This window comes from Pagrus major, chromosome 6 (genome assembly GCF_040436345.1).
Source record: "Pagrus major chromosome 6, Pma_NU_1.0".
NCBI classification, from domain to species: Eukaryota; Metazoa; Chordata; class Actinopteri; order Spariformes; family Sparidae; genus Pagrus; species Pagrus major.
Window position 1 is genome coordinate 21945256 of NC_133220.1, and position 27593 is coordinate 21972848.

A 27593-nucleotide genomic window follows, 5' to 3' on the forward strand; every position below is an offset into this window, starting at 1 on the left:
CAGCGGGAGGGGTAGCTGTGTGTGTGTGTGTGTGTAGCAACTCACGGCACAGCTCAGGAGCCTCGTCGCTGTTGTCCAGACAGTCGTTGTCTCCGTCACACTTCCAGCGTTCCTGGATGCATCTGTTGTTCTTGCAAGCAAACTCCCCAGACTGGCACTGAGGAGGGGGTACGTAAGACGGGTTGGCTGTGGAAGGAAAAGTAGAGGGAAGGAGGAATAAAAGGAATGGAAAAAAGAGAGGTCAGCGAGGATATGAAGGGGAGAAAAAAAGCAAAATACAGTTTTGAGTTACCAGATTTTGCAATAGAAGGACAACTGACGAGACTTGTGGAAAAGAGCAATTAAACTAGAAGTAGAAAACCATCAGTCAAAGTCCACCGCACTCATACTAGACTGAAGCTGAGCTGACTAATCGAGATATAGATGTGGTGGACAAAAAAACAGCAACACTTGAACAACAGACAATGATGCCACTAATCTTTGCAATACCAAAGATTTATTTTCTTGAGTTTCTGCTTCTCGTTGTTGTCCTGGATTATTTTCACCAACGTGGGTTAACTACAGGAACAGCTTTAAAAAGGCAGCTTTCATTGCCGAGTTTGTATTGGACTGTGGTACATTATGCAGGAGCTTCTGTCACTGTGGCCACCCCCTCTATGTCTCCATTTGTTCAAATATTTTCTTTAACAAACAGTCACACAGCTTGACTCATTTTGTCCGACATACCTAAAAATAAAACATTGTCTGGTTTAAGTGCAGTGAGAAATACCCCACAGTCTCACACTCACATGCACGTACAAAAAGCAGTTGTGTTTGAACTCACCTTTGCAGCTGGTGTTGTCAGCTGGCTCTAATATTTGGTCTTCTGCACAGGCACACTGCCTGCCTCCTGGTATGGCCAGACACAGACTGCTGCAGCCGCCATTGTTAACACGACACGCATTGGAGCCTGTAAGGGTTGATGTAAGGGTTAAAGGGTCATTTGAGGATTAACATGGATGGATGGTTAGAAGAAAAATCTATATGTGTTATGCGCTTCCAAGCACCTTGCTGCTGCTGAGCATCATACATGCGGATTTCAAAGATTGGCGGCCTTTCATTGCGCAGCAGAGTGGCAGTGCCAGTGGTGGTGTCCAACTTGTAAATGCTGCCACTACGATACTCGTTCCAGAACAAGAAGTGTTTATAGTGGCACAGACCAAAGGCGTGGTTCAGTTCCTGACCTTCGTACACCGTCTGGTGATGTGAGAAAAGCAACAAGATGGTAAAGTCAGCTTTAAAAAAAAAAAACAGACTACAGCACTCTGTGTCCAGAATTACAGCTCAAAACATGTTCATATAAATTCATGGGGAGGATAAAATGTAATATGATGAACCTTCTTTGTTAAAGGAGACATATCATGCTACTTTTCAGGTTCATCATTTTATTTTGAGTTACTACTAGAATAGGTTTACATGCTTTAATAGCTCCTGTCTCTTTAAGGCCCACATCCCGAGTGCCAAGTCTCCTCTGATTGGTCAGCTCACACACGCCTGACCCAGCACAGCTAACAACAACAGAACAGCTGTGCTAAATAAAGGCATAAATTATGCTTATGTCTGACATGGTGATGTTGTGTGATGCCACAAAGTATTAAAGGCGGGACTACTGACAAGGCGTTTCAGGAGCAGGTGTTTTCTGTGGGAGAGAGGAGCTTCTACTGTTTCAGACTTTGACCTTTTTAAGTTTCAAGATCTTTTACATTCACAAGAACATAAATAAACATAAATAAACTACTAAAGAAAAGGGAAAAAACTTTTAACATAGGAGCAAAAATCTAAAAGTCCTTGGTTCGGACATACCAGAGCTACACTCAGTTAGAGCCATTCTGACGTAATGACATAAATCTACGTGGCCCTCGAATACCCTTTACAGTGGTATTCAGAATATGTGAGTAAATATTTAAATGTCATTCATTTTATATCAACCATAACACTCCATATTCTGGATTATAATTTGTTTTATGCTAAAAACAACACCATCAAACCAAAATATGACCGACACACAGGCCAGTGAAAACAAAATATCGTCAATTTAGCCACGAGGAGTGAGCAGTACCAGAGGGGCTCAAGCCCACAGACGATGTACTGCTACATATGTGATGGACCACCCACAGTCTTCCATCGCTCTTAAACTCATTCCTTATTAGCTCACTCACAGCCCCTGTCAGAATAATCCCCCGCCTCTATTCCTGCGAACTGCTCTGCCTCTAGGCTGCAGTGAGATAATCCTGACGACTCCTGCTGACCTTGCGCTCGGAGCTGTTGAGATAGACCATCTCGATGCGGTCGTAGTAGGCGTCCACCCAGTAGAGGATGCCCTGTGGGATGTCCAGACTCAGACCGTTGGGCCACAGCACCGTCTTGCTGGTCAGGAACACGTTTCTGTTGGAGCCGTCCATCCAAGCCCGCTCAATTTTGCCTCGCTTGCTCTCCTTGGGGTCCTCCTCCCAGTCCGTCCAGTACATATACCTGAGGGGTAAACAAGGGAACTGTCATGGGTGCAAGTATTGTATGAAATATAACAGCCAGGCAGAAAGAGGAGAATATATGTTGGCATTAACGGAGGCAATGACATTATATCTGGCTTCCCCTGAAGCATACAGCTCTAATCAGAGCACCCAGTGAGGCGGCTCCACAGTGTTTCTCTGTTGATCTGCCCACAGGCAAACCAGGTACTTTAGGAAATGTCAATCTTCTCCACTGATCTAGCCCCAGCCTGTGAATAGGTGGCTGTATGCGACATTGTGCAAAACTAGAAGCCCCCTAAATATGACTGACATTAGCATTAAAATTTCATACTTCCTCCTCCTTTCCTTTCTGCGAATTCCTCCTCCTCCTCCCTCTTCTTTCTGAGCCTGATTGATTACGAGCATTAGTGGAGGAGAGTGCCTTTCCCCTGGGAAGTGTGTGGACACACATCGCCCTGTCACCAGAAATCCACAGAGTGTGCGCACGTTTATGAGTGTGTGTTTCTCAAGAAAGGGAGCCCAGGAGGTCATATCAATAAGACACGGCCAGATTAATAGCCATTTGAAAGAGTGTAAGAGAGATATGCCTGCATGTTAACAAGCTCGTTGGAGAAATCTATTATGCAATGTACAAAATGCTCCACCGGTTTGAATAAATTCTGTAGTGTGTGATAAGTGTAATCATGATAACGGTCAAAACACAGTTTAGAAAAAAAATGATAAAATGCTCTCTGCTGGAAACTGTGAAGAGACAAGACACAGTGAAAAACAACACCGCTCACAAGCGCTGATTAATAAAACCAATAAACAAAACATAATAATGCTAATAAACAGCTCATGAGAGGTAAGAGAGTTTGCTTTGTCAGAGCAGCTGATTCATCAGAGAGGTGACCAGAGGAAATGACCACCCATCATCGTCTCTCGCTATGTTTTACCTGACCACAAATAAGCACACACTGACATGCATGCATCAGACTTCATATAACAGCCAGCGACCTGGGATGTGCACTTCTTCACCTGCATCTTTCTCCCTTTTAACTGGGATAAAAGCATCAAACAGTTACACTTAATTTTATAGGTCCGCGAATTCACGCAATGTAGGTGGCAAATATCAACATTTGATTTTTTTTTTACATTACCCCCCCAGTCAACACAACAATCACCTCAAAGCTTATCTAAAATTTCCCCAACATGATTTAATAATAATATTCTGCACTTTTCCTTTAACTTCCAGCTGGTGTCAGTTTTAATTTCTGACTAGTTTCTGTCTAACTTCTGCAGGTCAGTAAATTAGTTAAGTACATTTTCAACTATTTTCATTTTCAATAAATAATAATTATAGTAATTATTGTAGTAATTTGGGGGTAATTTAAAGAAAATTTCAATGATGTTACTTGGTAATTACCACCTACTTACCATGAAATTTATGAACTTGTAGAATGAAGTGTTACCCATCAAACTCCAGCACTCCCTCTATCCCTTTGCCCCCCTTACCCGTGTAGAGGATCCACCACGATGGCACGTGGGTGAGTCATTTTTCCCTCAATGAGGATTTTGCGGGTCTGCGAAGCCTTTTCCAGCCGAGCCACGCTGATGGTTTTCTTGGGCCCGTCATCCGTCCAGTAAAAGTTATCAGCCATCCAGTCCACAGCGATGCCCTCTACTGTGTGGATTCCTGAAACAAACACATACAGTTGGTATGAAGCATACTGCTGCAGCATTCAGAAAAACATGACAGACAAGTGTCAATCAAGTCTTTAATTCTTTATACGTTTAGACTTAGAAGCCTTTGATATACGTAATGTGCACAAATGTAATGAAGTCAATCTAAAGAAGGTTTGCAGGTTTCTAAAAATCATTGCACAAACTCAAAGTCATATCGATCCTTAAATAAGTAAAAAGCCAATTAACTGTCATTACCCTACCTTCCTTCACAATGGTGTCCCTCTCTGTTCCATCAATCTTCTGTCTCCCGATGATGTAGCTGGTGGCGTCGGCGAAGTAAATGAATTCGCTCTCAGCATGAAAGTCCAGAGCTCTGGGGTTCATCAGATTCTCTATGGGGATCATGTACTCATCTGGCACCTTGGCATTCATGTCCATGCCCCTGATGACCCCTGGGCGACCTTTACCATAGACCAAGAAGAGCTCGTGCTCGGGTTCTGAAGCAAAACAAGAAAACAAAGGCAAAACCTGAATCTACATGTACATAATTCAACAGTAATCATTTAACTTCTTTCACCTGCTCCTACCCTGTTCTTTGACAAAGAATCAAAACATTAGATGCTGAGATGCTTTTTTGTTCTTTTTGTATCAATCAAGCAAACAAATAACACGATCAGCAACAGCCCTAAATAATATTAAGTGTTTTTCAATTGAGAGGCAGAGGGAGAGGAGGGAGAGGAGGGAGAGGAGGAGTGACTGCCTTTAGTGAAATCAATTGTGTCATTTTCAAGGACAGTTTTTTTCTCAGGAGGCAGATCAATATAATGCTATTATTGGTTGATAGAATATTAAAACACTTCTCAGAACAAGCTGAATCAGCCAGACAACTTTATAGGGAGGTCATAGAGAGCCAGCGAGTCAGACTAAGTTATGGTATTGCTCAGCTACTTTGTTAATAGCCCTTTCCAAGTCCACAGCCCAGGGGAGAACTGCATCCCTGATCCAACCTTGGCTGCCCTTGGCTTTAGGTCAACAAAGTTGAATCACTGCAGCTCCCGAGTTAATGCTCACTGTTATGCTGGAGGCATGCACACATCAGTTCTGGATGTGCTGAATCTACAGCTACAGACCATTACACCATGTTCCCAAAGTACTCACTTTGTTTTTTAGATAACTATGTCAGCCATTAATCCATTATGTTTAGACCACTATTCATATAAATACTACTCCATCAGGATACTTTTAGCTGTTAGCCAACTATTTCACATGTTTATCCATTAGGTTGAGCTACTTTAAGCTAACTCTTTCAAATCATTACCAATAAGGTTGGTAAATTATAGCTAACCATTTCAAATATGTATCAATTTGACTAGACTACTTTAAGCTTACTGTATCAAATGTTTATCCATTACCTTTAGCTAACTATTTCACATTTTATCCATTATTTTTACTTCCTATTTCAAATATTTATCCATTTGGTTAGGCTAAAAGTAGCTAATTATTTCAAGTGTTTATACATTTCTTTTCAAATTTATCTGAAATATGTATTATTTTTAATAACTAACTAAATTATTTAGCTACTTGTTTCAACCATTTATTTATCATATTACTTTTAGCTAACGTGTTAAACTGAGTAGTTGGGGAAGAGCTGACTGAATGTGTGTACATGCTGTATGTTTTTAATTAAATTGTATTTTAACTTTTTTTTTTCTTTTTCAAATTATTTGAGCTTATTTGAGCTTTGACAGGTATCTCACATAAACTGCTTCTTGTTGTAGATCACTTGGAAGAATTTGTGCTGATTTGCAGCTGTTGAAACTGTTGCAATCTGTTGTAATTGTTGTAATCATTGTTTCATTATACTAGTAGGTCTCACTTACTTTTGCAGGACTTGCCATCGCTGCCCAGGCTGAATCCAGAACGACAGCGGCATGTTCGGGTCTTGTGGCCATTCCCTAGCAGACAGATGTCCGAGCAGCCTCCAGCCTTCCCAAATTGGTCCACCTCACATGCATGGCTACGCACTGGACATCAAGAAGAAAGACATGAAATCAGAACCATCAATACAGTATTCAGATGTGCCTGAGAAATGAAAACGTGTGAGTGTAAGTGTGTGTGGTCTACCTGGAGGCTGGCGTCTCTGGTGGTAGACGTGCAGCGCTCCTCCCTTGTCCACCCTGGTCACCACTTGGTAGTCTGTGCTGTTAAAGCGATTGACCCTGATCACACTGGTTTTAGGTTGCATGTTGGCGTTGTCTGAGTTGGTGGCATACAGATAGTTTTCGAACACAGTCAGCCCGTACAGGTGCTCGATCTTGAAGAGAGAAAATGGGAGGCGGGGAGAATTAGAAGAATTGAGGGAGAGAGTAAAAGAAGGAGATGGTATTGAATCCTTTTTGATTGAGAGATTTGATGTGGTCAACAGAAATGATAAATACTGAAACATAGCAGTATTTCCTGAGCGTGTAAGGAGTTTTATATGCTCTGATGAAGGCTGCGCAGGCAAAAATACAATCAGTTTTGTGAGCTAACAAAGTCTGGAGAAAAATATATCGCCTGTTTTTTTCACTTTGATGTGCAAACTTTAGGTGATACACACTCAATATTTTGTCTTTATGCAAAAGGAGCCTTTCCACACGTTTCATTTATATATATGAATATACTAATATATGAAAATAATGGAGTACAATAGATGAATAAGAATACCACTTGCTGTCCTAGTCTATTATTTTCTATATCTGGAAACCTCAGAGTCTATTGACGACAAGAATTATCCTCCATATTTCAAACATTTTTAGTCATTTTTTCCCATGGTTAGTTTTATTTCACAAGTGAATGTTAAATGGTAATGTAGTGTGAAGTAGAGGTTTTGTTTCCATGGTTACCTTTAATAAACCATGTGCTGTGTTGAAGAGCGGTGGTTAAACAGCTATCTATAACTGCTCATTTTGAGGTGTCCTGATACAGATTTTTAACAGCCACCTGCCCTTGGTTTAGAAACTTGTATTTTTTATGGCCATGGCACAAAGTGTCATTATAAAGTGATGAAGTGTCTAGCAAGCTCTCAATAGACAGAACTCACAGACAAACTAGCGCCAGTCTGACAAAATCAGGAAGAAAAGCAGGCATGAACTTTCACATCCGAACAGATATAGGCCAGTGACTCAGTGTCCCATGAGGTTATGTCTACAGCAGCATAAAACCTGAGATGTCATTGTGGTCTATTGCAGCAGGCTGTGTGGAGCTCACTGGGCCATAGAGAGACACATACAGTATAACAAGGGTTACGATCATAGGCTGCAGGGAAATGCTCTGCTGAGGTGACACCGTGAATGGAAACCTTAGGATCATCAAGCATAATGTGCACTGGCAAAGACAAACCAGCTCAACAGTAGCCATGAGGAAAAAAAATGGTGCCTGACTTGATTTCACACAATTTGAGTAATAGGTCACCCAATGCATCTTGATGTGAACTTTGAAAACTAAATCATTTTCTACGCACCTTTAAGAGGGCATGACAGGCCTTAATAAACACAAACAAACTCAGCACCATCAAAAACAATCTTCCTTTTTAACCTTTACCTGAAGGATGTGCAGGCCTACACACACACACACACACACACACACACACACACACACACACACACACACACACAACCGCCATCCCTCACTATGTGTGCATTGTCTGTGCCCTAAGGGTCAGTGAGTAAATGAAGCCATTAGTTCTCCACAGATCACAGTAAAAGCCGTGGTAACACATTTAAGAGCCACCGTGCTTCATCAGGGCTGCAGCATCAACAGCCTCAGTATTAGACACTATTAATCAGCCGCTTTAATGAAAAGGAAAATGTCCACCATCTTCTCTCTGCTCATTACTCACCGCGCAAGAACACATTACAGGAGCACACAGGAGAAACATAAGGTGCATTATAGATATAGAGGGAACTCTAATGCACACTAGAGTTTTTAGGGCATTATGAAGAGCGTACACAAGGACAGCACGTTTTAAAGAGATTATCTTCCTGCTAATGGATGATGTTCTCACCAGCAGGCCTTGGATGATGGTGTGCCGGTTCTTGCCTTCATAGTCCACAACCTCGATGTAGTCCAGATAGGCATCGGCCCAGTACACGAGCCTGCTGACGAGGTCCAGCGTGATGCCGTGGGGGAATACAATCTTACTGTCTACAAGCTTGGTTCGGTTCTGGCCGTCCATGTCACAGCGCTCCACCTTAGGGATCTGACCGTAGTCTGTGAAGAATACCTTCCTGTGGAAACAAAAGGATGATTGAGGATAGGTGGATGGGTAGATCAACTGAACTGGAAAATAGTTTCATTTTCAGCCCATCTGGCTTTGTTATAATTAATTGATAGCCCTAACTTCCATCACAGGGAGGCAATAATAATTTAGCTTCTCAGTGAGCAGAAGGAGAAAGGTGGGAAACATTCCTGAGGGCAGACAGCAAGCAAGATTAATTATTTAGGCCATTCAAGGAATAATGCTGAACATTTGCTGAACATCTTAACTTGTTTGTTGGATGAAACAAGACTCATTCGTAGTTTCATATGCTAGCTGTACTCTGAAGGAAAACATTTCCACTGTAAACTGGATTTAGAACCAAACACATTATGAAAGAACACAATCATCTTTTTTTTCACCATTGCCAAAACAAAAACTGTGACTTATTTGTGGCTTCAAATAACAAATCATGCTCGCAGTTCCTGGAAACATGTTCGCAAGAAACAACTTTTTTGAAAAATGTGTGATGAAGGACTGGCCAGGATCAAGGCACAGGCATTCTAGTTGCCTCCTTGCCACTAGAGGGCTGAGACAGAGGGCAACAAGATCATCAACTGCCTACATGAACATAATGTTTGACATATATTTAAAATCATTTAAAAAATATAAATACTAAAAGAATCTCCAATCCAATTTTATACTTGTTATTATTTTTAAACGTATTGTACATAAAATACTAAAATGCCTAATTTAATTGATGAGGATAGCAATAATCATGTAGCAGTTAAAGGGTAAATCCACCAATTTTAAACATTAAATTGTGTTAACAGATCTTGGTAAGTACTGCTGCACATGTGAAAAAAGTAGTATAAAGTCTTTTGTGACTCCAGAGGAAGCTGCATGTAATCTGATAAATTGTCTCCAGTGATGTCACTCAGAGGCTCTGTTGCATTGTGGGTAATGTAGGCTTCAGGTATTGAAAAGCAGTCTATATTACCCACAATGCAACTAGCCCCTGAGTGACATTATTGGAGGCGACTTATGAAATTACATGCAGCTTCCTTTGAAGCCACAAAAGGCTTTACACTGCTTTTTTTCACATATCTAGTAGTACTCCTCAAGACCCATAAACACACTTCATGTGCTATACTGGCGGAGTTACCCTTAAAGTAAATGTGTGTGTTTACTAAATATCAAAATATGCATTTATAAAATTCAGACTGCCAAGTTTCAGTTTAAGTTTCCATTTAATCAGTCCCTGAAGGAGCTGAAAAACACACTCCGCACAAACTCATCAAATATCTTGAGATTCATTGTCTAAACCAAACCTCACAAAACCATTTTTTTTGTCCATTTTCATGTTCTTCAGGTGTCTAGAGTAAACATTTCTTGAAAGATTTGTGGTTTCAAATTCAACAAAACAACAACAGATGATTTTTGCAGTCATATCATGTTATTGTTCTGTTTCTCCTCCTCTAATGACACTGCAGACCACAACAACAAAAAAAGCAGCTACAGTGAATCTACCTGACCTTGTTACTGGAAGAACCAATTACAGCTGAGGAAATTGCCCGGGACAATGCGTGTAGCTACGAGCAAATGTGCGCATATGTTCACACACACACGTTCTCTCATTCGTGCTATTAATTCTTTTCCAAACACAAAAGCACTCACACACAGACACACACATACACACACATACATGGTCTCACACAAGCATGCACCACAGATATACACACACTTTCAGGAATTCAGTTGGAAAGTCTGGTCATAAACAAAAGAGCTGTAACAAAAACATACTTCTACACACAAAACCTATACAGCCAGCATACCACAGTGCAAACAGAACATCTGCACTCACTTACTCAAATGTCCAAATCTTACTTTAGCCTTCCCCCCCTTTCAACTTGTAGTTTTTAAAGTTGTGTAAAGACGACAGATGACAGAAGTCTGACTCCAGTCGCTCTCATGAGACTGTGAGTCGCTCTCATGAGACTTTGCATGCAGCGCTTAGAGGAGGAACTCTGCGTGGGTGCATTGAGAAAACTAGCACACATATGGTACCTGTCTTTGCATGTGTGTGTATTTGTGTGTGTGTTCATGCAAAATACAGAAAGTAAGAGCTCAAACTGACCCCATGGTGGGGTCCAGAGCAATGCCTTTAGGGTTGTACAGCTCCAGGTCTAGTAGGGTGACACATGTCTGCCCGTCCTTGTCACACACGAAGATCCTGTCGTCCACGTCATCCACAAAGTAGAAGTTTCCTGTGAGCCAGTCGATGGCCATCTGCTCCACATCTGGACAGAGAGAGGGCGGCAGGGTGAGGGGGGGTGAGATGGGACACAGGAGGAGGCAAAAACAGTGTTTTTCGGTGCTTGAACGGATTCATTTTGACTGGAATTGAACTTGAGCGTGTGGATGTTGTTGTACATACTTGCAGCAGATGGGTTTGAGGTTTGAGTCATAGTCATGTGATGTGGTAAATTAGTCAGCAATACTGTGTAGCAGCTACTTCAACAGCTCTCTGCCACACTCACACACATTTTCACACACAGTCCCGATTTTCAGGTCCGGACTTGGGGCAGTTTGTCATGACTGACAAACGAGATGACAGCCAACTCCAATTAACAAGTGTCTAGGTAATGCGTCTGTCATTCAAAGTCGCTCAGACAGACGGAATATGAGACAGACAGGCCGTTTGTTGCCTCAAGGAGTCTGATGTTGCCGTAGCTGTAGCTAAGCGACAACCAGCATGTGGTTTCCGCTGAGTTTATTTTCCCGAGGCTCAGCTCACGGGGAAGACCAGCGCCACACCCGTCGATGAAAATCAAACACCTAGATGTGCGCACATGGCACCACGCACGCACTTTATGGAACATTTACAACCTAAAGAAATTCAACAGAGACTAGGCTGGAAAAATTTAAAAAATGGAATACCCCCGCTCTGTCGAAACTGAGTGTGGTGCAGGACCACATAGGGAGGGTCTGAGAGAGGAGAAAAATAGTGAAAAAGAATAACATGAGACATTAATATACCCCTCTCTCCGGTTCCCGTATTCCCTCCTCTTCCTTCCTTTCCTCAAACACCAGCTCAGCCACACTGAAGCTGAGCCAAGTATCAGAGACAGAAAGCTATTGTTAAAGCTGAAGGAGATGTGAGAATGTTACAGATCCAGAATGACTGATTTACTGTAGCGAGTAAAGTAACGTAACATAACATAACAAGTACATTTACTCAAGTACTGTTTTTAGGTATGCCTCTGAGACACTGTGCTTTTTTCTTAGGCTACGTTTTAGACCAATATGATTATCTGACAAATGCAGTTAGTAGTTGCAGATTTGTAAAATATCAAACTAACTAACAGAAGCCTGTATAAAACAGTCAAAATGATCTCCACCAGCAGCTACAACATTAAAATCATGCTAACACAATGCATCAGTAATCAAAGCCCAATAATATATGATGCCTGCATTGTTAGTGCTTTTGATAAAGACAGTTTTTTGCCACCTGGGGACAGTGGAAACAAGCAGTGAATACGTATTTTCACCTTTCAGGATTGTAAGCTGTTGTTGGCAAACAGTTGCTCAAATTTCACATCCAGCAGGTATGGAGTACCGTTAGCTTTCTCTGTTTTTACTTTTCACAAACTCCTGAGGCAAATATTCAGTTTTAGCTGCTAAATGTTCCATTGCATTGTTATTGCTTTTTTGTGCATGAGACGTATTCCAATATTGCATCTCCCCCATCTGATGGCATCGACTGTCAGTGTCAAATAAAGGCCGAAAAAAGAAACTGTGTGGTTGAAACAAAACAGTTAAATCAGGGCCAGAAAACCAAAACAATGAGCTGGAAGACACTAAAGCGATCTGTAAAGCTGAAGAGAGCTAATTATCCGTTGGTTCGTCAGTACAAGTGACCCTTTCCACATGGTAGTCGTCTGGTTCAATGTTTAATATAAACTCATTGATAATTGTCACTTTTGAATGCAAGGCTTTTACTTGTTTTCAAGTATTTTTACTCTCTGGTTTTGCTATTTTTACTGAAGCAAAGTATCTGAACACTTACTTCCGGCACTGACTGTAGTACATTTAAATACTAATCTTGACATAGGGAATGAAAACTATACTTCTACATATGAGTGAGCTATAGAGAGAGAGAGAGAGAGAACGTGTGGGGAGGAGGGCTTCGCGAACCACAAGATTTGTATTTTCACAGCTGCCACAAGCTCTGCTTGCCACTGAACTATCCACACACACACACACACACACACACACACACACACACACACACACACACACACACACACACACACACACACACACACACACACTTCAGATATAGGGCTAAAGTCGTGCTGCAGGAGTCCTCGGTCATGCAGTGCTCGGTGTTGAGGGTGGAGGTCTAATATAGTGGTATGTTTACCAGGGTGATCAGGTCACGGTGGTGATTTAAGGGAGACCAGAGGATCAATTTCTCTAACCAGGAAAGCTTGGGTGGGGGAAATGACAAAGCAGATTCCTCTGCAAAAGAGCAGCAATAAAAGTGTGCATAGTGAACACTTACCAGCTCTGGACCAATAAATCTGACTGTAATTCCAGAGGAGACCTCTGTGTTTAGAAGAAACTGACACATTTTTTCTGAAGGGCCCGACGAGCAAAGGGAGGGAAACACTTTCAAATATTTTGGGGTTTGAGTAAAAGTGGAAAACAGATAAAAGAAAAATGCAAACGGGCGGAGAAGAAAGGAAGTAAAAGTGAGAAAAAAAGACAGAAAAAAGAAGAAAGAAGGAGAGAGATCTGATTTCCACTGAGGAAACTTGGGCATTGTGCAGCAGCATTTCTGAGGTTTATGGGAATCAGGGGCTGTATTCCCAAAGGTGCTCTTAATTTTTAACACAGAGTTCTCTGTTTAAATGCTTCCAGCTGCCCCACAACACACTGATTCACTGATTAAGCAATGCATAAACAAAAGGGGTGGGGGTGGGGTGGGGGTAGTGGATTGTGCAATACTCGAAAAAAATTAACTGAAAGCCCTGAAAAAATGTCCACCACCCCCAACCCCCTTTTACTCCACCTCTGCTAAACAGAAATGGCTCCAGCGAAGACTTCTATCTCCTCCCATTCTCCTTCTCTTTCTCTCCTCCTCCATGCATCATCCCCCTATCCCTCCCCTTTGTCTGTTCCCCAGAGGTGGAAAAACAGTCTGGATTCATTAACTGCAGCTCTGTCTGTCTGAAACTAAGCTATAAAAAACAACACAGCATAATTGAAAAAACAGAACCGGCTGCCTTCTTCATTTTTTTTCTTCCGTGCTCTCTCTAAACAACTTGTTTTCTACGTGTTTTCTTGTTCGTCTCTCTGCTCCCAGTTGGTCTAAGAAAAACAAGTGGATGTCTATATAATGTATACAAAATGTACTGCTAAATGGGGCACTGCGAGGCTGCTGTTTTACTCCAATAACTGTATGTAGGAGCACAAGTCAGGGACATACATCTTCACTGGCACCCACTCCTCGTAGTACGCCACTAACACAGAGGATCGATAGTGTAGTTATATGAGAAGCATTAGTTTTAATGGAGCTCGAATGGGTTAGATACCTCAGCGACTGAAGCTTTAACACCAACCCCCCACTTCCCCTCGCCAACCTCCCGCACTCCAACACACTCCCAGTGGCATCTGGCGCAGGCGTCACACCAGAAACACACAAGCAGGGGGAGAATACACCAACAAAAACAAACAGAGAAAAGGTTGATAGAAGCCGTACAAAGCTAGAAGGGAAAGACAGTTGATCATTTGCTGGAATAAAGGGTTGACTAAAGACTAAAATGAAATTCATAGTTCAGAGTGAGTAAAAAAAAAGAGGAGAGAGAAAAAGAGAGAGTGAGAGAGAGAGCTAGAGATTTAAAGCTGAATATAGTGTTGAATAGAGAGAGAAGATTTGGAAATGTGCTGACTGCCTTGCCTTTTAACAGCACATGACCTCTTAAGGAGATTTCAGGCCAGTGTCTGTGCTAAGCAGCAGCACACTGTAGCTCACTGAGCACGGGGAGCAGGTACTGTGGCTCTTACAGTACAAGCAGGGAAGGGAGGGAGGCTTAGTGACAGCTCTGGGATCAGCCCTCCTGTGCATAGTGTGGAGCAGCAGCATCTACTATTGAATGTAAATTCATCTCAGTTTCACTTCTAGGTTCCATACGGAGAGAACTCTCAGCAACCATATGTGGGCATCAATGGATTTAACTGATTTGCGGCCGGACTTTATGTATTCAGAGGCTGTTGACAGCTGCAATAAGGCATTTCTAACCATAATTTATGACAGATGAGTGCACAGGTCATTCAAAATATGCTTAAATATAAGTGATGAGGCAATTCAAAGTGGATGTGCCCCCTTAGAGTAATTTAAAAAGAATAACAAATGTTTAAAGGTGCAATATGTAAGAATTGGTCACTTGTCAAATTAATTCTCAAAATAAACCGGGGGCAGCATATCACCAGAGTAACCGCCAACTGCTGCCAACTGTATCTGCCGTCAGCTAGTTAGCTCAGTTAGCTGTGGAGCTAGCAGTCTGGCCTAGGAGCTCAGAGGATCTGGGGAGTGTTGGTGTTTGCACAACTAGCATAGGAGCTTTGGACCAGGACGAGCGAGGGCTAGCTGGTTAGCATTCCAACTTCAATAGATATCTCTGCAACACAAGACATGGATGTCTAACATCAAAACTGTAATTCCTTCACATTCTGTTGGTAATTTTAGGTAATTTTTTAATGTTTTCATCTATAATTCTTACATATTGCACCTTTAAAATGCTTTGGGAATGCTACATATCACTGAAACATCTGAACAAGTATTAAATTAACTCTTTAAACTAACGGATGCCTCAGCTACACTTGGTGTTTGGTGCTGATAGCGAATGTTAGCATCCTAACATGCTGAACTGGTTTATGGTAAACATTAAACCTGCTGAACATTAGCATGTGAGCGTTATCGCTGTGAGCATGTTAGCATGCTGACATTAGCATTCAGCTCAAACAACTGCTGTGCCAAAGCACAGGCTCACAGAGCTGCTAGCATGGCTGTAGAGTCTTAGTCCTGTTGTTTTAGATTAGACATTAATATCAAACAGATTGGAGTGTGCTGGTGCTCGGATAAATTAAATCTTAGCACCAGCACCTCCAGCAAGCTTTCATTTGGTGAGCAGTGATCTTCAGATATTATTTTTTCAGCTCTTTTTAATTAAAACAAACACTAAATAAACTCTAAGAACGTAAGAAAAGAAGTAACATTTTCCATAGGTCTTAAATCACCACTAGCATGTCTGACAATGGTTTTGAGTGACTAGTTTAATTAGCACTGGGCAAGAAGAAACAGACACTGTCAAATTTAGAATGAGAATGAGTAAGTGTGTGTTGAAATGTGGGAAAACAAAGTGAGACTAAGAAAAAAAACGAGGCAAAGTGAATGTAATGAAAGTGAGAGAGAGAGAGTGAGAGTGTGAGGAGGGGTGTGGGTGGAGACACATCTGGACAACTCATCTGTGGCATACTGAGGTCATGAGTCACTCAAGCCACACGCGCATCATTTCCTGTATGTTCACCCCTTGCCATTGGTTGTTGCTGGCTGCTTCCATGTTGACTGTAAACATAAACCTGCTCCTCCGATTCTGTCACAGTGACACGCCAGCAGCCTGTCCAAAAAGACCTACTCTGCTGTTGAGCTGCAGTCGGGCCAGATTATGGTCCGGAACAGATGAGTAAAATCTGCCCTTTGTATATTTTTGTTTGCGCTGACATTAAGCATCCTGTTTGGGGTCCTCTGACTGGTCAAAGAACGCAGCCCTTTAGACAGTCCAGACATCTATTTTCTAAGTCATCATGAATTTAAAGGGGCAATATGCAAGAATTTTAGTTGAAATCATTCAAAAGTTAAGTACAATTATTGACAGATTGTGAATAAACAGCAGTTTTGACATTATGATGTCTGTACTGAAGTTAGTGTGCTAACCAGCTAGACCCGGCCAAAGCTCCTGCGCTAGTGGTGTGAATCATGGACCTATAACTAGTGGACACTAGTGGAGCCCCGTTCATTCCTATGAAAGCTGCTCAGTGGCACACGAAGCCAAAAACAAAGCCAAAAACTCTCAACTTCTGGCCGGGGTTCTTCGGCATAGCTTCCACTGTCTGAGCTCCACTGTTAGCTGCACGGCTAACTGAGCTAACTATCTAAAGGCAGCTACGGTTAGCAGCAGTTACAATGTCTTATAGTCTATATTGTTTTTTGCACTATTATGTTTGTTCAGTTTATGTTCAATGTTTTATGTCACAAGTTTTATGTCTTGCACTGTCTAGTGTTACAACCCTTGGCTCCTGGTAAAAGGTTGACATACAAGAGTTTGAGCCTGATATCCAACACCAGTGTATGTCTGAAATATGGTTGCTTTAGGAAAGAACCAGGATTTTAATTCTCTACACTTTTCTTTGTCTCATTAACAGTCAGACAGCTTCAAACAGCATCTCTAAACGTTTTTCTCATCTCACTCAGGCACGTACTGACATGAAAATAACTATATATGCTGTCACTTGAATACAGGAAGTGCCCTTAAATTGCTTCCTTATTTCAGCAATACAGCTCTAATCCTTCACCATAAGACGTGCACATCCTGCCCATGCTCCTCAGTGCAGCCAGTTCTCTATTTTGCCTGTGTGTGCGCGCACGTGTCTATCGGGATGCGTCTGCACACCACAAGCACTGCAGTGTGTGTGTGGGTGCGTGTATGTGTGTGCGGGGGGGGAGCAGCCGTGGAGAACTCAGCTGAAGCTGCTGGAATTTCCTGCAAATTCTTCTGGTCCTTAAACTGTTGAGTCGAGCCGAGGCTGCATGATGACAGCCACAGCCAGCGATGTTAATCCTCGTCCTTTTGATTTCTCTGATCATAATTATAACGCACAAATACATGTCTGTTATTTATGTAAAATTTCTGCAAAAGTCGAGGGGGATGTTTTGATGACTTTTCTCCACCATGACCCTGAAATCAATCAGGCTTACACAGGATTGTATTGTATTCTATAATTTGCTAATAACAGATGAGGCTTTGGCATGGCTCACTACAGACAGAGAGGTGCATCAGGCTTGATTTCATCTTATTACTGTGTGTGACGGACACCAAAATGCCTCATGCATAATTTTCACTGCGCAGCGCTTGTCTAATATCATCTGGTTTGAAATGAGCATGTTTCCAAATGACAGCTGTACACCGTGGTGCGTGCATGTGGAGGACAGAGCTGCCAGACTGTCATCATTCGGGTCTTTTCATTTTCTCTGATGGTCTGCACCGAGAAAGTAATTTCTGTCATGTTAATGCATTCTCTAGTCACGTGGAAAAAGGATATGTGCAGAGACAAGCCGCTGCACACTGAGTTGATGCGATCGGTCACAATGCTTGTATGCAAGAACAAGACGCAGACGAGAAGAAGAAGAGAAAGGAGAGGAGTACATCTGTATTTATACTTCTGCATATTTCCATTGTTCCACCAATTTATATATTTTTATTTTATCTTGTTTTAACTATTTGCTTTGATTCATCTTTATTCTATTAATCTATTTGTTTGAGTTGTTCCAGAGCGACGCACATGAGAAATCCACTAAACCTTGCGTCTCATTTTGTTTGTTTTAGTCCTGAAATGTTTTCATCCTGGTTCAATCCATGTAAATCACTTTGTAACCGTTTTATTTTTTCAACTGTTTCATTTTAAAATTGCTGTACAAATAAAGCTATTATAATATTATTTCATCACGAAATTGAAACTTGATTTGATTTATACACAAAGTCTCACCGACAGATCATCAGGATTGTGGGGAGAACAGGCCGGAGAATATGAACATAATGACTCAGTGAGTGAGAAATGCTATGTTGTTTTAGCTCAACAGCATAGCATTAAGTACCATAATTAATGTTTGCAGATAAGTATGACAATGCAGATAGTTATAAAACTTCCTGACCAACTTCCTAAGAGATAGTACAATGACGCATTCCTGTTGGCCTTTTGTGGATAAACGTGTTGTTTTTGTGGCTGCTTTCCCTCTGATTCACAGTGAGGAAAGGCTGCCTGAAAGCTCGGCTGCAACGACAACTTGGAGGCAGTGATAAAGGGAGGGAGGGGGGAGCGGGAGGTGTGCGTGGAGGCTTCTGACCCACAGGTTGACTACAGGCAAGTACACATTCTGTATTTAATCACACTCCTTACTGTGGATCTCCAGGTTTGTCTTTTGGTTTCATTTTTACCAACCAAAGACTCTTGATTGTTTTCTGAAATGAAAGTTAAGTCGTGGAAAAACACAGCTGCTTTTCATGTGTTGCCACATCGTCTCTGGCTCACAGGCCTCGCGTAAGCACAGAAGAGCTAAGGACTAGGGGTGGGACAAAATATTAATAGGGCAATAGATCATGATATTTCCTCTTATATATGATATTTTTATTTAAAAATGCGGCACATTGAAACGATGGCACACGTGTTGCCGACTCTACTTTTCGTTTCATCTCACTGCATGTTAAATCCTGTGAAACTGACACCACAATGCAGTGAATAAATACATATTTCCTGCACTTTGCCTTTTTAGGGGTATTTCGTATTCTTAAGTGAGACAGATATTGTGATGTAGCATTAGATGATTGTCTTGCAACGTATCGATAATCGCATAATTGCTGTATCATAATACTGTCATTATTGTGGGCAATGTATGGTGAATCTTATCGTATCATGAGTTACTCTGTGATTAACATAAAAGTCATGTCATTTCCACAGGTATTGATGCCAATTTAAAAAATGTTTCCACCTGTTTACATTTGAAACATTCACACCAACAAGCTCAGCCAAATCACCATCTGCAAAGGATGCAAACCAGACAAAAATAAGAATTCAAGGTGAGGATCAGCTGAGGACTGCAGCCCAAGGTTTTTCTTCACCTGTGCCTGGGCCTGCTCAGCCGTCCCCCTGGATCCACACTCCTCATATATATTTGATATAATTTCCTTGTATCCGACATTCTGAACCTGAAATTTGTAAAATGTAACTTTGCTGTTCTGTTCTGTATATGAGACATCTATTGCATGTCTGTCCCTCCTCTGCGGTGAGTTTTTCCTCACTCAAATTGAGGGTCTAAGGACAGAGGATGACGCTCACTGTTCAAATTGTAAAGCCCATTGAGGCAATGTGATTCTGATTTTGGGCTATATAAATACAACTGATTTGATTTGATCTGATTTTGTTCGGTGGGACTGACCTTGGAAAGCCAAAAGCACAGGTCAGTCAGAATAACTTCTGATTTGTTGGCTGAATAACAGAGGCAGACATCTGATTCCAATTGCATTCATTTCCAGATAGCAACAGGATGGAAAACAGACCTGAAAACATCCCGTTCAGTGTGTTTTTACTGTGTGCTCCAAGTTCCACCTGCTGCAGGAGCCATGAGCAAAATGGACGTCTGCTGTGCCGCCTTTTTCTGTATTTTCATCTTGCATTGTTCTGCACTGCATTGCATGCATCACGTCTGTGCTTCATGTTAGCCAGGCCTGCATGAATAATGGAAGCACTGAATGTATTTTCTGAGTGAAATACTATTCAAATACAGCCTTCTTCCTCCTGCCTTTGTATACTTAAGGGAAAAGGTGCGACTGTTTCTCAAACGGGACCTAATTGTGCAAATATCGCATTAGGAGATGGTGACGCATTGCAAGTGAATTCTGAACACCTTTAGACAAAAAAAGAAAATTCGGCTTGAAAAAATGATGAGACGTTTGGCAGATCGCTGTGTGCTGGTGTGCAGTGTTTTCTCTCTGACTTGCCACATGAGCTACTTGAAATATGCAGAAAAAAATCCCTGTATATGTGACTTCCAGGGATAAAATATTCTAAAGAAAACAAAGAAAGTACACATTCTTTGTTTTTCCACTGTTGTATTATGTATTCGGTATGTGTGGAGACCTTGGTTGTAAACATTGTGTACTCAGTTCACTAAAAACCAGGAGAACCATTTCAGTGTGTTTTATAAATGTACCAGGCAGAAGTTGCATACTGCTGGTGTACTCACGGTGCAGGCTGAGGGAGATGTTGATCACCCTCTCCTCTGCGAAGCTCTTCAGATTGGGAACCCTGGCACATTTGAGGTGCGTGGATGCGGGGGAGTCTCCTACGTGGATCCAGCAGACGGTCTCCTCGGCGTACAGGAAGTCCATGGCCGTGGTCTGTTTGGTGCTGGTGGACAGCAGGCTGTGGACCGTGGTGCCGCTCAGGGAGGTGGCTTGGATGTTCTGGGAGTTGGCAATCAACAGGACAGGCAGACGGTCGACTGGAACTGTAACATGGACATAACTAATGGTGAGCAGGAGGAACGGGAAGAGAACGCCCCCACAGAATCAGTCAAACTGTTGTCTGCTGGTTCTTACCGTTCTTGGCCTTGCACGAGCGGTTGTCTGGCTGGGACAAGTAGCCCTCCACACAGGAGCAGGTGTAGCCGCCTTCAGTGTTGGTACAGGACTGACTGCAGGTCCCGTACAAACTGCACTCATCGAAATCTGAACCACAGAAACGACAGATGGTCTAACTGCTCAGGTAAAGAAATTGGTATGAACAGAAAATACAACCCCGACTACAAAGAAGTTGGGACGCTGTGGTTCTTCTCACTTTACTTGTTGCGGGAATGAAATTCAGAATGTTTTACGTAAATATGCAATCAACGTTGATCAGAGTCTACTAAACTAACAATTGTGTGTCTATTGCTCAGTTCATTTCTGCCAGACTAAGTTTGTGACTCATTAAAGGTGGCTTGTTGCACAAAACATCCATAATATCATATCAATGCCAGTGAAGGTTTATATCTGTTGTGGGAAATCCTCCACACTCCCAGGCCCCCTGAACTACCCCCTGTGTGCTCTGCACTTGATTTCTCCATACCTGAGTAAACACTGGCACAGCTTTGAAGGAAAAACCAAGTCCAGCACTAATGTGGAGTTACCGGACAGGTAAGCACATAAGCCATGTAGCTTATGTGTGTTGTTGGTGCAACATATTACAGATATCCAGCGGTGCCCTCATCCTGTCATGTGCTGGCTGTTTGTCTCTTCATGCAGTAATAAAATGTTCTATTTTTGTAGACTTATTCTTCTCATATCAAGGAGCGTGAGAAGGTGGCCAATGTTTAGAGGAACTCACCTTTGCATGCCTTTCCATCTGGGCTGATCTCATAACCAGTCTTGCAGTAACAAGCAGGCCCTCCTGGAGTCACCGCACAGTTTTCCTGACATCCCGCGAGCATGCAGTTGGTTATAAACTCTGGAGAGGGAGAGAAGACAGGAATGAGTTGTTGGTATAATGTACGTAGGAGGACAGGAAGGGGACAGACGTTGTATAAAGAAATGACTGGCTATTGAAGCATAAGGTGTTTATTCATGTTTCTTTCCTGTTTCTGACATTGTTAATAGCACCCTTGGTTTAAATAGGAGGTTGATTTCTGTATAATTATATAATAATCCATTCAACGTACCGATATAAACCCACAAAAATGACTGTGATCACCAATTTCCTTCACACTGCTGCATGTTATCCGGCAGAAGACACCAGGAGAGGCATGCCTGTAGGTAACAGGAGCAGGTGGTGCTGCTGAAGCTGCCATTCATCACTTTCTGAAGAAGATTTACAGCTGAAGTGCATAAATACTACCTCCCCCTGACAATGAGGCACACATAAATAATAAGTGGTCAACTCAGTTCCCCATCAGCTCATCATCAGCATTAAACAGCCAAGAGACACGCAAGTGTTGTTGATTGTAGTTGACTACATGTCAGCAATTCAGAAACTGACTCATGCAAAGCCTGAATTTGTCCTTGGAAACAAAAAAACATCTCTTCAAACAGAATGCGTCACCGATGAGAGTGAAGAGAATTGCAAAACTCATTCAAGCCAATAAGTGCAGCATAAGTGAACAAGAGCTCAATACAAAAGCAGCACAAGTAGAGAAAAACAAGCTTGGGAGAATTTGGCAATGACTTTGTTTTTCCAAATATGCAATGTGTTTCTCTGTTTATCTCTGTTTCAATGTTTGTTTTGATCAAGACTGCGCACAGTGAACACGTGTATTAAAGCATACAAACATGTCTTCACATGGTTTTTGCAGAAGAAAAGTATAACTACATTATATCCCTAAAATAGCACCTATTCCTCCTTCGCCTTCATTCATGAGGTTGTTATATGATCCATTACTACTATCTCAACTGGGGATGTAATGATTAATCATTAATCGATTAATCACTATGAAGAATTTAACAGATTAAAAATGTACAAATACTTGCTTATAAAATATATATTGAAAAAATACTGGTCTGAGGAAATGTATTTGATTAAAATACAAGTAATTTGTAATCTAAAAACTACAAAAAACACTTTATACAAAAGCTGATATTATTACATTTTGGCCATTTTGGGCCTGTGTTGGATTTTGTTGGGTCAGTTGTTGAATAGTGACAGATGGGAGCTCTGTAACCATCGTTTCAACAGTTTTCTAATCTAAAAAAAAAAAACGGCCAAGATATTTCATATATTATTTATGAATAGCCGATAATTGATTGTTAAGCCAGCCGACTATCAAATAAAGAAATCAAGCTTTGCCAGACCTTGAATCTGTGTTCACTGGTTCTGAACGTTGTTCCAGTTTACATAACTGCACAAGAGCACATAGGTTACAGAATGGACACTGGATGTAAATGTACAGTTAAGTGCCACTGGTGAATTGTTAATTATTCATTTGAATCATGGAAAACTCAACCCATTTCAGCATAGTGCTTTTTCAGAATAAGAGTTCCTGGACTTAAGCTCATGTCAAATGTAATAACAATAGTGAATACTTATCATTGTAGTTACTGCCAATACAATACCACTGATATCACTGTCATAGCAGGTGCAATTAGTGAATGTCAGCAAATTAGTCAGTCAGTCACATCAAAATGTGATTAATATGTTTTAAAGTCATTTAAATATGAAGTCCTTTTGAGCTCTGAAGTGAATTGAAGGCGGATTGCTCCTTTAAGTAAAACGAGTATCTTATACAGACTTTGTAAAGGAAGGTCAGAGACCCAATCAACAAATATTTCTGCCCTGCACTCACAATCAATACCTCCGCGCTAACCTCGACCATCCCCGAGGCTACGCACACACATTAAATATAGAAGGACGCAAACACAGCACGCTACACTCACAATGTCCAGTCAGCTGACTGATGCATAATGGAATCTCTGCAGAGTTTTCAACAGCGCGCTGCATATCTGTGAGATATAAATCAAGACACGGTGAGTCACAGTCAAACAGACACAGTCATGTCAAACCCTGCTGAGATCTATCAGTCACAAGTGATTCACTTTGCCCACAGATGCTGGCGGACAATTCACACTACCACACCACCTCCGGGAAGAGAGGATGAAGAATCTTGCCACATTTGTTTAAGAAACAGGAGCCCACAGTGTTGGTGCTATACTGTACTGTACACACTGTATTTCTGCATGACTGACCGAATGAATTTCCTAAATCAATAATAAATTTAAACTTGAACCGTAAACTGCTGAGCAAGAAAAAATGAAACCACACAAATCAGCAGATTTCTCTTTAGTTTGTTCATTTTTAGCTATAACTCTAAGACTTTAGAGTTGCTCAGTATAACCAGTGCCCAATGCAATGCATTAAATATTACAGACAGAAGTACACGAGTCTGCCTGCTGCGCTCCAGAGGTTTGCTGGAACAACCACAGTTCAAATTACAGACATGCCCGGAATTTGCCAAAACAAGTCTGAGCGCCGAACAACCGAGATGTGTTTAGAAAACCAACATGGGCAACAATGTCAACAACCTACAGTGACGCATGCTGAAAAATATTCACTTTGGGGCAAAATCAAAGTGCATCAGAGGCCAAATATGTGTGAGGCAGACACAAACAGACACTCAAAACACTGACCATTTAACCAAATCCTAACCTGGAGCCTAAAACTAAGTTTAAACCTGGAAATGAACGGTCATGGACAGCAGGTTTGTCCCCTCTGCTCTCACCTTAAAATACATGGAAATTCCAGGTCCTTTCCAATGCCTCTCTCCAACGTTCCTTTAATAAATATTTCATCCAAACTGATTTTTTCACTGAAGGTTTTGTAGGGAGATGGAAAATAAAAAGAAAAGACAGGTGCACTCACTGTGCCAATCAAAATGTGAGAGGTACCTCGGGGTAGAATAATAATTCAATCTTTTGTTTTGGTTTAGTTAGAGTCTCTGTTGATTTTGTACAGGTTGGAGGTGAGACTTTGCAATGTGTCAAGCAAAATGGAAATCTATAAATAATACTATTGAAGGTTGTTCAAGAGTAATATCCACTTCAGTGTATATAGAAGTTAAGCAGCAGTAATGATGCCTTGCTGGGTAGTTTAACATTTATATGACTTCTGTTAGGAGTAAGACAATTATTCTCATTATCACTCAATCAGCCAGTTATTTTCACGATTAATTGATTAATTGTTTAGTTTACAAATTACAATTTTTTGTCTTATTTTTTGTTTTTTTGTCCAACCAACAGTCCAAAACCCAAAGACTCTTCATTAACTATAACAAATGCCTTTGAGAAGCTGGAAGCAGCAAATGTTTGACGTGAAAAATGACTGAAATGATTAATTAACTATCAAAATAGTTAGACAGACAAAAAACCAGCTTGACGAACAGTATTTGATTGTCACCAGCTGTGCTCCTCTTTTAACCTTTTGACAGACATCCAATAGAGGAAGTCCTCAGCGCCCTTTGAGCTCCCTTTCGACATTCTTCCTTTCCTGTAATAATTAATCTATTCGGTGAAGACATTTACTGTAGGTTTATTGCACAATTGAGTTTTATTTCTCTCAGTGTGGTCAGCACATTCTTTGGGCTCATCATAAATTGCTTCCTAGTTTCTGGTTTCAAAATGACAAGTTCCCTAATTTAATTAATGTCCAAACTCTACTACGAAGTTTAATTTCTCCCCTAAAAGTCTATCCCAAATGTCCTATATCTCTCACTTATCTGTTTCCAACTTCCCCACAGAGCTCTCTACATCTATCCATATCTAATGCTGGCAGCCCTATCTTATATCAATGGTAACTCCCCCTCCGGAGTCCTATACCTATTGACTCTGCTGTATTTTCACTATTAGTGCAATAAATTTAAATAAACTTCCTGTGATTAAACAAGCAGGTTCATCTGAACCCCCAGAACCAGACGGCAGGTTTGAAGGGCAAAAAAGAAGGAAAAGTACAAAACAGCATAACTGAACCATTTATCATTGCCATAAACTGTCAAAACAGATATTATCTGATTTTGAAATTTCCGGCTAAAGAACTAATCATGTGTGACGTTTGACAAATGTCACAATGAATCATTTAATATTTCGCAAAAAAAAAAAAAATCTGGTCTGACATGATCCTGTAAAAAAGATCAAAACAGCTATTTTTAACAGCTATTTCTAAACATTTGGAAAAAATGTTTTTTATATAGATAGATAAGGAATTTAACTTTAAATGTTTTTTAAGATTTGTGGCCCTGTAGCTGTGTTACACAGCACAATAGACATTTGAGTCGTCCATACTTCTCACCATGAATGTGCTGTTTCCATAGAGGTGCAGGACTTAAATGATGCCATGAGGAACAGGCCCACAGTGATCAGACACAGGATGTCAAATATATTAGATTTGTCGTGTCTCAATATTGCATACGGAATTTGCTGCTTGATGGGAAAGAAAACACATTCGGCATGGTTTTTCACATTGATGTGGTGCATCAGTCTGTTACTGTGACTTCACTGATGCTTCACAGTATGAATATTTTCAAGGGTGAGAACTGTACAACAAGTAAGCAACAAATACAACAATAGAAACCCAGACGGACTTCTGTCTCACCACAGACAGGATGAACTAGCACAAGAACAGTGTTATTAAACTGCAAATCCCAAAAATGCATGTCTGTGTAACAGTGATACCTCTGCAGTGTGGGCCCTCATCCCAGCCGTCGGTGCAGTCGGGAGCCCCGTTACACAGCTTGCTCATGTGGATGCAGAGTTCTGTTCCTCCACACTGGTACTCATTGGGAGGGCATCGCGATACGGTACTGTGTGGACCTGAGGGAGACAAACACAGATATGGTCAACTGAAATGTTCAAGAGAAACTAGGAAGATACATTTATTATTGCAGCCGAATTCATGCTGTTTTCTGCAGCCTTTGCGTTTGATAATCCGCTGTAATAATGAATAAATGTATTTTGCTACTCTGTATCTTAAATTCAGTCTGTGCTCAGTTCATTTAACACTCAGACACATCCATAGTAAATGCAAGAAACATAATAATTATCTGCTTTAATTCTGGTTCTGTTATTGCTATCCATTCATTTTTCATTTAATAATTTAAATTGAGACTAATCCAACACATCAATCCTGCAAAATAGCTACATACATTTGAATTAAACAGAGAAACATTAGACATCTTATAATGTTGCGGATGACTTTACTGATTAAAATAAAACTACTACACCAACCCACACAGAGTCTTCTTAGTTGCATTATTAATTGCTCTGATGTATATTGAATGTGTGCCAGATTAAAGTTGTATAATAAAGTAAAAGATTCAAAACTCAACATACTTTGGTTTACTTTTGGAGAGGTCTGAGTGCGACTCAACTAAAGTGACTAAAATAGTTTTTTCTGCTCAGGTTTGCAAGAAGAACCGTTCTCAGCAGGCAGAAACACAAGTGCGATGTCCTGCCAAAATGGATATGAAAATTCCAGTGTACCTCCTTATCTGTGAACACTGTGCTCCAGCTGTGCGTCTCCACATACCCTGCCTGCAAGAGGGTTTGCATGGAGCCGTGAGGGCAATTACTGTACAGTGCTGTGTAGCTATGATTCTGAAGATTGATCTTGCCCTGAGATCTTTGTCATATGCCTTCTTCCTGCGCCTCCCTCATCCATTTTATCTTGACTATAAACTGTTCAGTAAAGCAGAAATGCTTTAAAATCAATCTTTATAAAACACTGCCCTCTCATTCTGCCAGTGGATGACAGACTCTCTGACAGACAGCAGGCGCTATGCGAGGATGACAACATATTTGTCAGACTAGAGCAACACAGAAATG

The 27593-nt window shown here is 41.1% G+C and overlaps 1 protein-coding gene across 1 annotated transcript in view; it reads right to left on the reverse strand.

Moving 5' to 3' along the window:
• LOC140998909 (low-density lipoprotein receptor-related protein 1-like) overlaps positions 1 to 27593 on the reverse strand; it is a 101090-nt gene that overhangs the window by 43823 nt on the left and 29674 nt on the right. Inside the window, exons 3-16 of the mRNA XM_073469326.1 lie at positions 26445 to 26582; positions 21619 to 21738; positions 20853 to 20981; positions 20498 to 20761; positions 10550 to 10712; positions 8221 to 8443; positions 6300 to 6489; positions 6056 to 6199; positions 4436 to 4672; positions 4005 to 4185; positions 2289 to 2511; positions 1047 to 1236; positions 824 to 949; positions 46 to 186 (exon numbers count right to left, since the gene is read on the reverse strand). Coding sequence (XP_073325427.1) covers positions 46 to 186; positions 824 to 949; positions 1047 to 1236; positions 2289 to 2511; positions 4005 to 4185; positions 4436 to 4672; positions 6056 to 6199; positions 6300 to 6489; positions 8221 to 8443; positions 10550 to 10712; positions 20498 to 20761; positions 20853 to 20981; positions 21619 to 21738; positions 26445 to 26582 — 2469 coding nt within the window. The remainder of the gene's footprint in view (positions 1 to 45; positions 187 to 823; positions 950 to 1046; positions 1237 to 2288; positions 2512 to 4004; positions 4186 to 4435; positions 4673 to 6055; positions 6200 to 6299; positions 6490 to 8220; positions 8444 to 10549; positions 10713 to 20497; positions 20762 to 20852; positions 20982 to 21618; positions 21739 to 26444; positions 26583 to 27593) is intronic.